Source organism: Chiloscyllium plagiosum, unplaced genomic scaffold (assembly GCF_037043375.1).
Source record: "Chiloscyllium plagiosum isolate Xiang-an unplaced genomic scaffold, Cpla_swu_hap1 HiC_scaffold_36, whole genome shotgun sequence".
In the NCBI taxonomy this organism is placed as follows: Eukaryota; Metazoa; Chordata; class Chondrichthyes; order Orectolobiformes; family Hemiscylliidae; genus Chiloscyllium; species Chiloscyllium plagiosum.
Genome location: NW_028270174.1, coordinates 42,957,836 through 42,974,140, shown reverse-complemented (window position 1 = coordinate 42,974,140; position 16,305 = coordinate 42,957,836). Strand labels below are relative to the sequence as shown.

Sequence of the window (16,305 nt, the reverse complement as noted above, 5' to 3'; positions counted from 1 at the left end):
GGAGATTGAGGGGGGACCTGATTGAGATCTACAAAATTGTGAAGGGTATAGGCAGAGTGGATAGAGATAAGCCTTTTCCCCAAGGTGAAGGATTCAATTATGAGAGGTCACGCTTTCAAGGTGAGAGGTAGAAAGTTTAAGGGGGATACATGTGGCAAGTACTTTACACAGAGGGTGGTAGGTGCCTGGAACGTGTTGCCAGCAGGAGAAGTAGAGGCAGGCACTGTAGATTCATTTAAGATGTGTGTGGACAGATGCGTGAGTAGGTGGGAAGCAGAGGGATACAAATGCTTAGGAATTGGGCAACAGGTATAGACAGTGAGTTTGGATCGGCTCAAACAGGCCCCAGGAAAGGGCCTGTTCCTGGGCTGTAAATTTTCTTTGTTCTTTCAGGAGAGAGAGATGGCAGAGAGATTCAGCATGAAACACCTTCTTCAGTGTGGCTGTTTCATTGAACAGCAGCCTCAAATAAACGGCTCGCAGCTCTGAACCAAATCCAAATCAAGCGAGAGTAAAGCTAAGCTGTGAAAACTGGCCACTCCCCTTTCATTGTACAAGCGTATTTTTTAAAACTTGAAAGCTTTTTGACTGAGGCAGTATGTGTTAGCTATAATCAAATTGGCCCTAAAACCCATCAAAACAAGACCTCCCAGAGCCTGTGTGTTTATGGGCCCTCTGAAAAAAAAACAATGGCAACATAACCTTGTTAAAGGAACAACATCATTACCCTTCCTATAGTAGGGAGACCAGAATTGCACACAATATTCCAAAAGTGGCCTAATCAATGTCCTATATAGCCTCTGGCATGGCTGCAAATAAAAGGGCACGAGTATGATGGCTGTTCAATTAGGAATGGCTAGTTGGTTGTAAAGTAGGAGAGCAATTTGGCACACATGATAGCAAGGCTGGATGTCAGCTTTCATTATGTGCATGCTTCTACAGTTGCTGGTGTAAGTGGAATATGACAGCTAAATAAAATGAGATATGAATGCCTGGAGTCAGTAGTAGCCACTTTCTCACCAGTAGCTTTATTCATTATTGCAGGATCCTAGAGTTGAAAATGAATTTATAAGCCTCAGTCTGCAGAGGAACTCAGGCTTTCTGACATTCACCTTCAGTGAGAAGATTGCATTGTAATACACCTAGGTCCTGACAATTATGATGGCCTCAGTCACTTTCACAATTTCCAATTGCCTGGTCCTAATTGTATCCTATTCACCAAAGACTTTCAATTTCTCTGATCTTTCAATCCTCACAAAAATGGTTTTCTGTATCTTTCTTGAATAGAGGCCTGACTCGCCTCAATTCATCATTACGTTCCTCCACCTTGCAGAACTTGTTGTCATATTCATCAACAACTGTAACTCAGAGTACTTCTGATCAAAAGTTGTATGTCCTGATGAATTCTGGTCATGCTTACCGTTTTTGTGGAATATGATTGTTTACATAACTAGGCCTCCTTCAATTCCTTTTCTGGTACTTCGATGACTGTACCAGTGCTATTTCCTGCTTTTGCCTTGAACCAGAAAATTTAATTGACTTGACTTTGAATTCCAGCTTCACATGGTCCAAATCTAATATTTCTCTTCTCTAACCTTGTTTTTGGAGTTAGCAATCGCAGAATTTTTTACTATTGACTGACCAACTCCTAAAGCTAGCTCAAATTCCTTTTTATTTGTTCATCAGAAATGAATTATCACCAGCTAGGACAGCATTGATCACCCATCCCCAATTGCACCGAAGATGTTGGTGATTAGTTGCCTTACTGAACTTCTGCAGTACTTGGGGGTTGGGATAGTACTGTTAAGAAGGAAGTTTTAGGATTTTCAACTAATTACAATGATCACATAGTCAGAAGTGGCTTGGGCAGAAACATACAGGTAATAGTGATCCCATGCATTTGCTGTTCTTGTCCTGTTGGGTGCTGGAAGTTGGGGATTTTGATAATGCTGTCAAAGGAATATTGTTCAGTTATAGTAGTGCTTTTTATACACACTGCTGCCATTGTGCATCAGTAGTAAGGGGAGTAAATGTTGAAGTTATTCGATTGGCTGCCATTCAAGTGGACTGCTTTGCCCTGGACAATGTTGAGCTTCTTAACTTCTGTCCAGACAAGTAGGAAGTATTCCATCTTATAGACGGTGAACAAGTATTGGGAGGATAGGTAGTAAGTTACTTGCCGCAGAATCTCTGGCCTCTGACCTGCTCTCGTAGCCACAGTATTAATCTGGCTTGTCCAGTTTCATTTCTGGTCAATAGTAACCTGTGAAATGTTGTAAATGGAGGCTTCCATGATGATAATGGCAATTGATTAGCAAGGGGGCGGTGGTTGATGCTTTCTTGTCAGAAAATGTTTTTGCCTGGCACTTAGGAGGCATGAATGATATTTACCACTTAACAACTTCAGCCTGGACGTTGTTTAGGTCTTGCTGCACATGGACAGATTAGATTAGATTCCCTACAGTATGGAAACAGGCCCTTCGGCACAACAAGTTCATGCTGACCCTCCGAAGAATAACCCACCCAGACCCATTCCCTAATGCACCCAACACTATGAACAATTTAGCATGACCAATTCACCTAACCTGCATATCTTTGGATTGTGGGAGGAAACCCACGGGGAGAATGTCTGTGTGGAGTTTGCAGTTTCCCGAGGCAGGAATTGAACCTGGTATCCTGGCACTGTGAGGCAGCAGCGCTAACCACTAGGCACTGTGCCACCCTTGTCTGCATCAGTACCTGAGGCATTGCGAATGGTGCAGAACATTATGCAATCATGAATAGGCATCCTTACTCTTGCCCTGATGACAAAAGAAAGGTCATTGATGAAGTAGCTGAAGACATTTGGGTCCAGGACACCCTCATGAGAGACTCCTATAACGATATCCTAGTGATGAGATGCCTGAACTCTCAACATGCACATTCATCTCTCTTTGTGCTACGTATGGCTTAATAGCAAGAGAGCTTCCTCTTCACTGAGGCCAGGAACTGACTGGTCTTTGTGGAACCCAGTTGAGCATCAGTGCTGCTAAGTAGCACTGTTGACAGCCCTTCAATCACTTTGCTGATGATTCAAAGTACGCTGACAGGGTAATTGGTTGGATTGGATTCAATTTGTTTCTTGTGCATAGACACCAACCCATCCTAGGATAAGCCAAATAGAGACTCTAGGAATTCTCATTCATGGGTCATTTTTTTTGTGGCTAGTTTCAGACAACAAAGCAAAACTAATGTCATTTACAAAATACCTTGCAAGAACTGTAACAAACACTACATTGGACAAACAAGCAGAAAACTAGCCACCATGATACACGATCAACAACTAGCCACAAAAAGACATGACCTCTCTCACTAGTATCCTTACATAAAGATGATGAAGAACACCACTTTCACTGGGACAACACATCCATCCTAGGACAAGCTAAACAGAGACACACACGAGAATTCCTAGAAGCGTGGCACTCCAACCGGAACTCTTATCAACAAACACATTGACTTGGATCCCATTTATCACTCCCTTAGAAAAAGAATAGGAAATGATGTCACTATAGGAAATGACTTCACCAACACATAAATAGAAAGTGGGCCATGCCACCAGCGCTTCACCCAGAGGCTCACTGATGTTACCTAGTATGGTGACAAAATGCGTGAAAACGAACCTTCCAGCTCAGCGAGCAAGCCTACATCCCGAACCTCAACTTGAGCTACAAATCTTCTCAAAACTTGCTAGTTTAAATTATGTTTAACATTCCACTGAACCCAAGTCTATTCAATTTCAAATGTTAACTTTTCCCCATACTTCTGGAACACCCTTAAAATAACATTTAATTTAGAGAAAATTAAAGCCCACCATCTCAATGTGAGGTGTAGTAATTTTGACATTAAAACCAATCCTTTATTCATAATTAAGATAGTCAGTATGATAAGCCATCAACACAATTGTGTTTTAAAATTGAGATTAACTTTGAAGTCTAGAAGGTAATTGATGAAATTCAAAATTACTGAGCAATTATTAACCTATTTTCATTTTATTGCAGAGGATGTATTACTTTAATGCAGTGAATAATTTATCATAGTACAGGTTACTGTTTTAAAGTGATTATGCTTATAACCAAATAAATGCATCAATTCCACCACAGAACCAGAATCTAGTTCCATTCAGCTTTTTACTGGAGTTGTACTTCCTTTCATGGTTTTCTTCAAGTGATGATAATTAGGCAAAATTTTCATCAGGAAGTCTAGCTGTAGAGTTTGTGGCTGTAATTAAAAAGATTATAAACCAATTGAAGAGATGTTCCAGCACAGGATAACAACTTTAAAAGTTTCACACCTTTCAACTTTATCATTAAGCAGCGGCAAGATTTTATTCAAAGAAGAACAGAAGTAATTAAATTGAAACAGTTCATTCATTTTCTCATGGTGGAATTAAGTAATGCAAAACATTGCCACATTTCACCCAGTCAATTTTAAGCTGTTAAACAGCATTTGTCAGAAGCAAAACAACAGTTATCTTGACTACTGTAACATTGATAAAGATTCTCTTAGTGAATATTTCTCATGTAAGTTTGACCTTCATTTATACCTACATAATGTAATACATCAATGTATCAAACTGCTCATTAGCACCAATAACCTGAGTTAATCAAGTATTTCATAAGAATGCAAGCAGAAGCTCTCCCATTAAATAAGGCATGACTGAGTTTGCATTGAAGGTATTTTCCCAAAAGCCCAAAATTTCCTTTCACTGTATAGTCTTTAATTTGAATGTAGATTAGATTTTTTTAAGATAAACTCAGCAGTCTTTTTAAGACATTTACATATGTAAGTTTATCTCTAAGTAAAATGGCTTGTACTTTCCAAAAGAAACTATAAGAATTCCAACATCCGCCCATTAGTGGGCGGCACGGTGGCACAGTGGTTAGCACTGCTGCCTCGCAGCGCAAGAGACCCGGGTTCAATTCCCGACTCAGGCGAATGACTGTGTGGAGTTTGCACGTTCTCCCCGTGTCTGCGTGGGTTTCCTCCTGGGCTCCGGTTTCCTCCCACAGTCCAAAGATGTGCAGGTCAGGTGAATTGGCCATGCTAAATTGCCCGTAGTGTTAGGTAAAGGGGTAAATGTAGCGGTATGGGTGGGTTACGCTTCGGCGGGTCGGTGTGGACTTGTTGGGCCGAAGGGCCTGTTTCCACACTGTAAGTAATCTAATCTACTTTATTTACTAGGAGGAAATACATCTGACTTCATCAATAACAGTCATCGTTACGACACAGCTGAAGAAGACGGTTATGTTCAGAGGCTTCATGGTAAGGAAAGTATTGGTCTTTCAAAAGATTAGAAAAGTGCAGACCAAGATTTAAGCCATAGATAGATAGCTTTACCCCACCTTTAACCTATGTTAAGGGTTGAAATTTTTATGATCGAGATGATATGTAATTGAAAGCTGAACTAGAGAATGCAGGCCTTCTCTAGTGAAGGTCACAGTTTCAAACTAATTGCTAAAATACCTAGAGGGAAAATGAGGAGAAATTTATTCACTCAGTTGTTGGAATCTTGAATGCTTTACCTGAAAGGACGGAGGGATCATTCTTTGCACAAATAACTTTTTAAAGGAAATGTAACAGGTACTAAAAGAGGAAATATTTATGGAGGTATGAACAAAAGAGAGGGATGTAAGACTAAAGCATGACTGCTCTTTCAAAGAACCAACATTAGTGTAATGGGCTGAATGCCCACTCTTTAAACTGAGTGTTTACATGACTTCACTCCTTTGGCATAATTTAAAGCAGAATAGTATATGTTCAATGCAAAGGATACATTTTCCATATTGTTCAGCAGAAGTATATCACCTCCTTTCATTTGATTAAATTTCATTCAGAAATTCATGCTATCTGAACAAATACCTGATAAGACTAGAATGTGCACAGTGGCCTTCTGTAGCTTTTGACTAGAAACTTAAAAGGTGAGAAATTCAAATTGCACCATGACAAATTGTGAAAATGAACTCAATGTATTTGATAATGTGTGACCATGAAAGCTATTAAATTTTCATAATCCAATTTGTTTATTTGTCCTTCTGAGATGGGAACTTGCTATCCTTTCCCTGTCTAGTCGAAAGGGAACTCCAATCCCACAGTGTGGTGAAGTTAATGCCCTCCAGAGTGAACAATAAGTCCAGATCTGCTGGTGTCGCAATGTCCCCACAACAAATAAAATTTAACATGCACATCTTTGTGTCCAAATCAATTCATGACTTGGTCTGTTCCTTATCTTCTGCACCCTGAAAAGGTCTCTAACCTCTTGTGCATCACCATTTCCAGCATTTCTTATGCATTCTAATGCCCAATCGCCAGTTGGGGAATTTCTTCCCTGAACTATTCTATATTTCTTCAGCTCTCACCCCTCCTTTAAGATATCCTTAAAATCTATATTTTGACTAATCTTGGTAACTCATCCTAATAGGTCTCTGTGATTCAGTGCCATATGTTGTTTGAATATGGTCCTGTGAAGCAAGTTGAAAAATTCCACAATGATAAATAAACTATATAAAGGTAAGTTGTCATGGTAAATTTTCGTAATTTTCCATTGGATTTCTATTCCTCAATATGCAGATCTTACCTGTGGCCGTTCTGACTGCACTCTTCGCATACAGTCTACTCCATAGATAACTGTGTTCTCAGGAATAACTTCACAGGAGTTTACTTGACAACATGCTCCAATAATACAGCCATTGGTTAGGATCACATTTCTACCTATAAATGCTGAGATAGCAAAATGACAGGTTAAAATGTCTTAAAGAATCAAATAAATCCTTACAAAAATCTTAATGCACAATATAAATTGACAGTTATTTATTCAAGAAAAATATAATCAATATAATATAATCCACCCCAGATGGATACTATTCTGTTAAAAAGTGACATTAAACAATTGCTCAAAATTAATACAAGTGAAAAACTAGAATAGTTTATGCCGATTAGCAGGGGGATTGAGTTGAAGAGCTGCGAGATAATGCTGCAGTTCTATACAATCCTGGTTAGATCACACTTGGAATATTGTATTCAATTCTGTTTGCCTCATTATAGGAAAAATGTGGGAGCTTTAGAGAGGGTGCAGTGGAGATTTACCAGGATGCTGCCTGGGCTGGAGGGCATGGCTTATGAAGAAAGGTTGAGGCAGCTTGGGGTTTTCTCATTGGAGCGAAGAAGGATGAGAGGTGACGTAATGGAGGTGTACAAGATGTTGAGAGGCATAGATAGAGTGGATTTTTTCCCAGGGCAGAAATGTCTATCATGAGGGAGCATAATTTGAAGGTAACTGGAGGAAGGTTTCTGGGAGATGTCAGAGGGAGGTTCTTTACACAGAACCTCTTTACACAGAACACACGTGGGTGCGTGGAATGCACTACTAGCAGTGGTAGTAGAGTCAGATACAATAGGGACAATTAAGCAATTCTTGGATAGGCATCTAGAAGTTAGTACAATGAAGAGTATGTAGGTTAGTCTGATCCTAGAGTAGAATATAAGGCTGGCACATAATCGAAGGCCTATGTTTTATGTTCCCTGCTTTTATTTTTCTTTAAAGAACAAGTGATAAAAAGGCAGTCATTTAGTTCAGTCAGTGTCACCATTTTATATATTGCCATGGCTAATTTAAAACTGAACTTCAGTGCTTTTTTTTTACCCATATCCCGATATGCATGGTTAGCATTTTGATCCACTTGGCTTAGTTTTCTAACAGGTATGCGCATGTATGATGTTCTGATGTGATAGATCAATAGACTAATCAGTTGCATAAGCCTAGCCATTTTTGAAAGGTGAACATTCCCATCAATCCTGACTTCTACTGATCTCGTAATTAGTTGTAAAAATCTTGAAGATATTTGAAAACTTGAAGAACACAAATTATTCAAAGTTACAATATATTTTGTTATTCTGACGATTCATTACAATGAGACAATAATAGATAACTACTGACAAATCCTATAACAAATGTTTGGAACAGCAAGTTTCAGCCAAAGAAACTTTCTAAACAACAACTTACCTTTAGATTCTATTACATTGTTATCTCCAATCTTCAAAGCTTCAAAATCTGATGAGTATAGTTAAAGAAAGCTAAGATAATTCCAACACACTTAGATGGTAAACTGGAAATGATGACATAATTAGAAGAAACAGACCCTAACAATAAAACAAAGTTCAAATAAAAGTACATTAAGCAGGACGACGTAAAACCAAAGACTACCTGTAGAAAGAAGAGTGAGGAGATACTTTTTTATAGAAGGGGCAATGCATATTTAATAGCAAAGTTCCAAACAGTTTACAGGAAAAGAGGGACCTGCAAGTGCATGGGGATAAAATTGCAGGCCATAATTAGAATGCAGTCAGAAAAGTTATTTGGGATTTTGGACTTCATAGATGCACAGAAACTGAAGTGGTAAAGTTAAGCTGCATTTTCAATTATGTCCTAAACAGAACAAGAGTAATGTATTTTCTCCACTTCTGGTCATGATACTTTAGTGGGCGGCACGGTGGCACAGTGGTTAGCACTGTTGCCTCACAGCGTCAGAGACCCGGGTTCAATTCCCGCCTCAGGCGACTGACTGTGTGGAGTTTGCACATTCTCCCCATGTCTGAGTGGGTTTCCTCCGGGTGCTCCAGTTTCCTCCCACAGTTCAAAGATGTGCAGGTCAGGTGAATTGGCCACGCTAAATTGCCCGTAGTGTAGATAAGGGGTAAATGTAGGGGTATGGGTGGGTTGTGCTTCGGCGGGGCGGTGTGGACTTGTTGGGCCGAAGGGCCTGTTTCCACACTGTAATGTAATCTAATCTAATTTAGGAACAAGACGAGGGTCCTTGAAAGGGTGCTCAAGGGATTAACCAAAATGCTCTGGGGACGTGAGGCTTTTAACCAAGTGATAGGGGGTTGATGAAGCAGGGGTTATTCTCCTTCGAACAACAAGATAGAGGGGAGATTTGATACAGAGGTACCACAGAATGAATGATTTGGATAAGGGTGTAAGTAAAAGCTATTTCCATTAGCTAATGGCTCTAGGTTTAGGGGATGTTATATGGAATATTTTGGGCAAGAGAATCTGAGGGAATGCAAGGTAAATTTATCATAATAAAGTGATCTGGAACACAGTGCCCATAAGGGTGGTGAAAGCAAAGACAATTAGTTTCAAAAGAAACTGATAAGGCACTTAAAGAAAATCAACTTGTAGAGCTATATTTAGGAGAAAGGAATAAAATGGACTGATTTGCTCCAGGGAATGCCGACAGATATTTAATGGGCTAATTGGCCATTGATGAATAACACCTAAACAGGCAGTTGGCCAGAACTCATTCTCTATTTTTGCTACACTCCCTCCTCTGCAAATCAGACCCCAACTCTCTTTCCCTTACAAAATCCTGAGGCTGAATCAGAATGTTTGCAACCTACACGTCATAGCAGATCAAAATGAGCTTCCAACCACATATTTGTACCATCACTAGGATGTTTTCAAATTGTAAATTTCAAGTTTCCATGCTGCATGACTATGCCTTAATTTCTTCAGAGATGAACTACTGTTAGTTATTTTAAGTAAAAATGTATTGTTTCTTTGTCTTTCTCAATCCAATTTTTACCAAACAAGCATTGACCACACTGCCTCATTCATTAAAGTCATTTGGTAAGGTTATCAACCTTAACTCCATTTTCTTGCACTGCATCCTTAGCTGCTTTCTGTTCACAATTTGAGATGGAATTCAGTGTTTAATTGATACTCTTTATCGTTATGAGTGTAGTTCTGGAAAAGCACAGCAGGTCAGGCAGCATCCAAGGAGCAGGAGCATCGACATTTCGGGCATAAGCCCTTCATTAGGAATCAGGTTTATGGGTCAGGGCTGAGAGATAAATGGGAGGGGGTGTCATTTGGGGGGAGTGGGGTGAAGGGGGGTTGGGGAAGGTAGCTGGAAAAACGCTAGATGGATGAAGGTGAGGGAGAAGGTATAGGTCAGAGGGGGGAGTGATGGACAGGTCTGGAGGTCTGTGCCGAGTTGGAGGCTTGGGACTGGGATATTGCGGGGGGAGGGTAAGTGAGGAAGCTGTTGAAATCCACATTTATCCTGTGTGGTTGCAGGGTCCCAAGGCAGAATATGAGGCATTTCTCCTCCAGGCATTGGGTGGTAACAGTTTGGTGGTGGAGGAGGCCCAGGACCTGCATGTCCTTGATGGAATGGGAGGGGGAGTTGAAGTGTTCAGCCACGGGGCGGTGGGAGTTGGTGGGTGCGGGTATCCCCAAGGTGTCCTGTCTCCCCGATGTAGAAGAGACCACACAGAGTGCAACAGATGCAGTAGATGACACTGGTAGAAGCACAAGTAAGTTTCTGACTGATGTGCAAGGATCCCTTGGGGCCTTGGACAGAGGTAGGGGAGTGGTGTGGGCACGGAGGGGGGGGGGGAATGTGGACCTGACGAGGGAGTTGCAGAGGGAATGATCTTTTCAGAACGCTGATAGGGGTGCGAGGGAAATATATCTCTGGCGGTGGGATCTGTTTGGAGGTGGCGGAGGATGATGCCTTGTATGCAGAGGTTGGTGGGGTGGAAGGTGAGGACCTGATACTCTTTATACTGCTCATGAGCAATCAGCTCAATTGTTCTGTCATATACAGTCATAGAAAGGGATACAGCATGGAAACAGACCCTTCAGTCAAACCCATCCATGCCGACCAGATATCCTACATAACTCTAGTCCCATTTACCAACATTTGGCCCATATCCTTCTAAAACCTTCGTAATCATGTATCCATCAAAATGTCTTTTAAATGTTGTAATTTTACCAGCCTCCACTACCACCTTTGTTTGTTCATTCCATGCACACACTACCACCATTTGTGTGAAAAAGTCACCCCTTAGGTCCCTTTTAAATGTTTCTCCTCTCATCTTAAACTGTCTAGTTTTGGACTCCCCTATTCTGGGGAAAAGACCATGGCTATTCACTCTATCCTCACCCGTTATGACTTTATAAACCTATATAAGGTCATCCTCTCAGCAATATTCCAGGGAAAATAGCCTCATCCTATTCAGCCTCTCCCTCTTGCTTAAATCCTCCAGTCCTGGTAACATCATTGTGAATCTTTTCTGAAAGTTTCACAACATCTTTCCTATTGAACACTTTATTCCATAAGTTGGCCAACTAATTTTCTCTACAGCTGCAACATGAACGCCCAACTCCTATATTCAATGCACTGACCAATAAAGACAAGCATACCAAACACTGCCTTCATTAGCCTGTCTGCCTGTGATTCCACTTCCAAAGAATTATGAACCTACACCCCAATTGTTCAAAATACTCCCAAGGACCTTACCATTGAGTGTAAAAGTCCTACTCTGACTTGTCTTTCCAAAATGCAGTACCTCATATTTATCTGAATTAAACTCCAACTGCCACCCCTCAGCCCATTTGCCCATCTGATCAAGGTCCTGTTGTACTCTGAAGTAACCATTTTTGCTGTCCACCACACCTTCAATTTTGGTGTCATCTGCAAACTTACTAACTGTATCTCCTATATTCGCATCCAAATCATTTGTATAAACAACAAAAAGCAGTGGACCCAGCACCATTCTTGTTGCAAACTGCTGGTTACAGGCCTCCAGTCTGAAAAGAAATGCTCCACCACCACCCTCTGTCTCCTACCTTCGAGCCAATTTTGCTTCCAAATGGCTAGCTCTCCCTCTAGTCCATGTGATCGAACCTTGCTAACCAGTCTAACAAGCAGAATCTTGTTGAACATCTTGCTGAAGTCCTTATAGACAATGAGGAGAAAGTGAGGTCTGGAGATCAGAGCTGAAAATGTGTTGCAGGAAAAGCGCAGCAGGTCAGGCAGCATCCAGGGAACAGGAGAATCGACGTTTCGGGCATAGAGGGGAGACAGGCCGCCTACTTGCGGAGCGTTTCAGAGAACACCTCTGGGACACCCGGACCAACCAACCCAACCACCCTGTGGCTCAACACTTCAACTCCCCCTCCCACTCCACCAAGGATATGCAGGTCTTTGGACTCCTCCATCGCCAGACCACAACAACACAACGGTTGGAGGAAGAACGCCTCATCTTCCGCCTAGGAACCCTCCAACCACAAGGGATGAACTCGGATTTCACCAGTTTCCTCATTTCCCCTCCCCCCACCTTGTCTCAGTCAAATCCATCGAACTCAGCACGGCCTTCCTAACCTGCAATCTTCTTCCTGACCTCTCCGCCCCCATCCCAGTCTGACCTATCACCCTCACCTTGACCTCTTTCTACCTATCACATTTCCGACACCCCTCCCTCAAGTCCCTCCTCCCTACCTTTTATCTTAGCCTGCTGGACAAACTTTCCTCATTCCTGAAGAAGGGCTTATGCCCGAAACGTCGATTCTCCTGTTCCCTGGATGCTGCCTGACCTGCTGCGCTTTTCCAGCAACACATTTTCAGCTCCTTATAGACAATGCTCTGCCTTCAGTCTTGGTCACTTCTTCAAAAACAAAACACATTAGTGAGATGCAATTTCCCATGCACAAAGTGTTTTGATTAGTTCTAATGAGTTCTTACCTTTCCAAATACATACAAATTTAGGGTGTAGGTTTGCTCGCTGAACTGTAGGTTTGATATCCAGACGTTTCATTACCTGGCTGGGTAACATCATCAGTGGCAACCTCCAAGTGAAGCGAAGCTGTTGTCTTCTGCTTTCTATTTATGTCTTTCTCCTGGATGGGGTTCCTGGGGTTTGTGGTGATGTCATTTCCTGTTCGTTTTCTGAGGGGTTAATTGATGGCATCCAGATCTATGTGTTTGTTTATGGTGTTGTGGTTGGAGTGCCAGGCCTCTAGGAATTCTCTGGCATGTCTTTGCTAAGCCTGTCCCAGGATAGATGTGTTGTCCCAGTCGGAATGGTGGTTTTTTTCATCTGTGTGTAGGGCTACGAGGGAGAGAGGGTCGTGTCTTTTAGTGGCGAGCTGGTGTTCGTGTATCCTGGTGGCTAACTTTCTTCCGGTTTGTCCTACGTAGTGTTTGTGGCAGTCCTTGCATGGAATTTTGTAGATGACGTTGGTTTTGTCCATGGGTTGTACTGGGTCTTTTAAGCTTGTTAGTTTTTGTTTGAAAGTGTTGGTGGGTTTGTGTGCTACTAGGATTCTGTGGGGTCTTAGTAGTCTGGCTGTCATTTCTGAGACTTCTTTGATGTATGGTAAGGTGGTTAGGGTTTCTGGCTGTGTTTGGTCTGCTTGTTGTGGTTTGTTCTTGAGGAATCTGCGCACTGTATTTTTTGAGTATCCGTTCTTCTTGAATACGTTGTATAGGTGGTTCTCCTCTGTTTTCCGAAGTTCATCTGTGCTGCAGTGTGTGGTGGCTCATTGGAATAGTGTTCTGATACAGCTTTGTTTGTGTCTGTTGGGATGGTTGCTGTTATAGTTCAGTATTTGGTCAGTGTTTGTCAGTTTTCTGTATATGCAGGTTTGTATTATAAACCAATATAAACCGCCGATAAAAACACCTCAAACCAGAAGTTTAACAGAACAAAACGGCCGCAGAATGCTCCGAGAACTAATCAATGACACCCACCACAGACTCCGAAAATACAACCGGGAAATTGTGCGCCAAAAACCGTTATTCAAACAAGCAACAAATCAAGAATGGACAGACGCGGTAGAACGAGCCATAAACATCAAACAACGACAAACACAGAGAAAGAAAAATCGGGACCTAAGAAAAAAACTTGACAAACTCACAAACAAAGACAAAACCGATAACACAGGGGCATGGATAAAGAACTTATCAGACCGAACCCTATCAGACACAGAAAAAGCGGTACTATTAAAAAGAACTAAATTTCAATTACCAAGACGCTGACAAGAAGGATTTCCTAGCGGCATTAGAAACCACATTGAAGGACAGCAATCTCACGGAAGAAACACAACAAACAATCAGACAGACAGTTGCACCTACTCTGAGCCGAAAGAGGGAAGGAAACGAACTGAACACACAAGAAAAGAAAGCCCTAGAAAACCTCAAAAAAGACAAAAACACCGTCATATTACCTGCTGACAAAGGGTCAGCTCACAGTCACCCTGAATAGATGTGACTACACAGAGAAAGCCAATGCACTACTCGCAGACACCAACACCCACCAACAGGTGGCGCTAGACCTGACCCCACAACTAGGAACCAAAATTACATATCTCCTGTTCCTGAAGAAGGGCTCATGCCCAAAACGTCGATTCTCCTGCTCCTTGGATGCTGCCTGACCTGCTGCGCTTTTCCAGCAACACATTTTCAGCGACATATCTCCTAAGAAAATTACACAGTTCCGGACAATTAAACAAGACGGAATTCCAGAAAATGAAACCCGACGGGACCAACACCCCACGATTCTACAGACGACCAAAAAACCATAAACCAGGAGCCCCCCTCAGACCCATAGTCTCACTACCCGGAACACCAACTTACAGACTGGCCAAAGAACTACACGCAAGACTGAAATACCTAGTAGAAGAATCACAGCACTCCACCCATGAATTCCTAAAAATCATCAAAAACATCAAAATAGAGGAAGACGAAGTAATGATCTAATTCGACATAACAGCACTGTTCACCTCCATCAACATCGACCTGGCAAAGGAAACACTTACCACACTTTTAGAAGAGACCATTACACACACACACCAAGCACCATCAATCACATTACCAACGAAAACATCATGAAGCTAGTGGACCTGTGCCTCACCACCCACTTCACCTTCAGCAACATAATCTACAAACAAACCAACAGCACACCGATGGGATCTCCACTATCAGGATTCATAGCAGAAGCAGTAATGCAAAGACTAGAACAAACAGCCCTACCAACCATCAAACCAAAAATCTGGGTCCGCTATGTAGATGACATCTTTGTCATCACAAAACGAAACAAGATAGAAGAGACATTTAACATCATCAACAATACCCTCACAGGCATAAAGTTCACCAAGGAGGAAGAAACCCACAACAAACTCGCATCCTGGACGTCACATTTGAAAGAAAGGACAACGGAGAACTACAAACCTCGTATACAGAAAACCGACAAACACTGACCAAATACTGAACTATACCAGCAACCATCCCAACACACACAAACGAAGCTGTATCAGAATGCTATTCCAACGAGCCACCACACACTGCAGCACAGACGAACTTCGGAAAACAGAGGAGAACCACCTATACAACGTATTCAAGGAGAACAGATACTCAAAAAATACAGTCTGCAGATTCCTCAAGAACAAACCATGACAAGCAGACCAAACACAGCCAGAATCCCTAACCACCTTACCATACACCAAAGAAGTTTCAGAAATGACAGCGAGACTACTAAGACCCCTCGGAATCCTAGTAGCACACAAACCCACCAACACTCTCAAACAAAAACTAACAAACTTAAAAGACCCAGTACAACTCATGGACAAAACCAACGTCATCTACAAAGTTCCATGCAAGGACTGCCACAAACACTACATAGGACAAACAGGAAAAAGTTAGCCACCAGGATACACGAACACCAGCTAGCCACAAAAAGACATGACCCTCTCTCCCTCGTAGCCCTACACACGGATGAAAAAAAAAAACACCATTTCGACTGGGACAACACATCTATCCTGGGACAGGCTAAGCAAAGACATGCCAGAGAATTCCTAGAGGCCTGGCACTCCAACCACAACGCCATAAACAAACACCTAGCTCTAGATGCCATCTATCAACCCCTCAGAAAATGAACAGGAAATGACATCACCACAAACCCCAGGAACCCCATCCAGGACAAACATATAAATAGAAAGCAGGAGACAACAGCTTCGCTTTACGTGGAGGTCGCCACTGATGATGTTACCTAGCGAGGTAATGAAACGTCTGGATATCAAACCTACAGCTCAGCGAGCAAACTTACACCCTAAACCTCAACCTGAGCTACAAACCTTCACAAACCTTGCATTACATACAAATCCTATCCCTCATAAACCCTTCCAACATCTTACCCACTGTTGATGTTACGCTCACTGGTCTATAGATCCGTGGCTTTTCCTTACCACCTTTCCTTAACACGTCAGCCAACCTCCAGTTTTCCCACACCTTACCTGTTGTGGCTATTGATGATACAAATATCTCAGCAAGAGCCCCAGCAATCACTTTTCCTAGCTTCCCACAAAATCCTGGAGGATACCTGCTCAGGTCCTGAGGGTTTATCCACCTTTATACATTTTAAGATGTCCAACACCTTATCCTGTGTAATACTAACACTTTTCAAGATATCATTTATTTATCCAGG

At 41.9% G+C, this 16,305-nt stretch overlaps 2 protein-coding genes across 2 annotated transcripts in view; one reads left to right on the top strand and one right to left on the bottom strand.

The window, feature by feature from the left end:
- Positions 1–16,305, top strand: part of LOC122547957 (scavenger receptor cysteine-rich domain-containing protein DMBT1-like) — a 260,153-nt gene that overhangs the window by 11,150 nt on the left and 232,698 nt on the right. Inside the window, exon 2 of the mRNA XM_087979832.1 lies at positions 5,221–5,301. The gene's annotated coding sequence lies outside the window, so the exon portion shown is untranslated. The remainder of the gene's footprint in view (positions 1–5,220; positions 5,302–16,305) is intronic.
- Positions 3,861–16,305, bottom strand: part of dctn6 (dynactin subunit 6) — a 32,599-nt gene continuing 20,154 nt past the window's right edge. The window contains exons 5-7 of the mRNA XM_043674021.2: positions 8,039–8,086; positions 6,614–6,756; positions 3,861–4,257 (exon numbers count right to left, since the gene is read on the bottom strand). Coding sequence (XP_043529956.1) covers positions 4,159–4,257; positions 6,614–6,756; positions 8,039–8,086 — 290 coding nt within the window. The 3' untranslated portion in view covers positions 3,861–4,158. The remainder of the gene's footprint in view (positions 4,258–6,613; positions 6,757–8,038; positions 8,087–16,305) is intronic.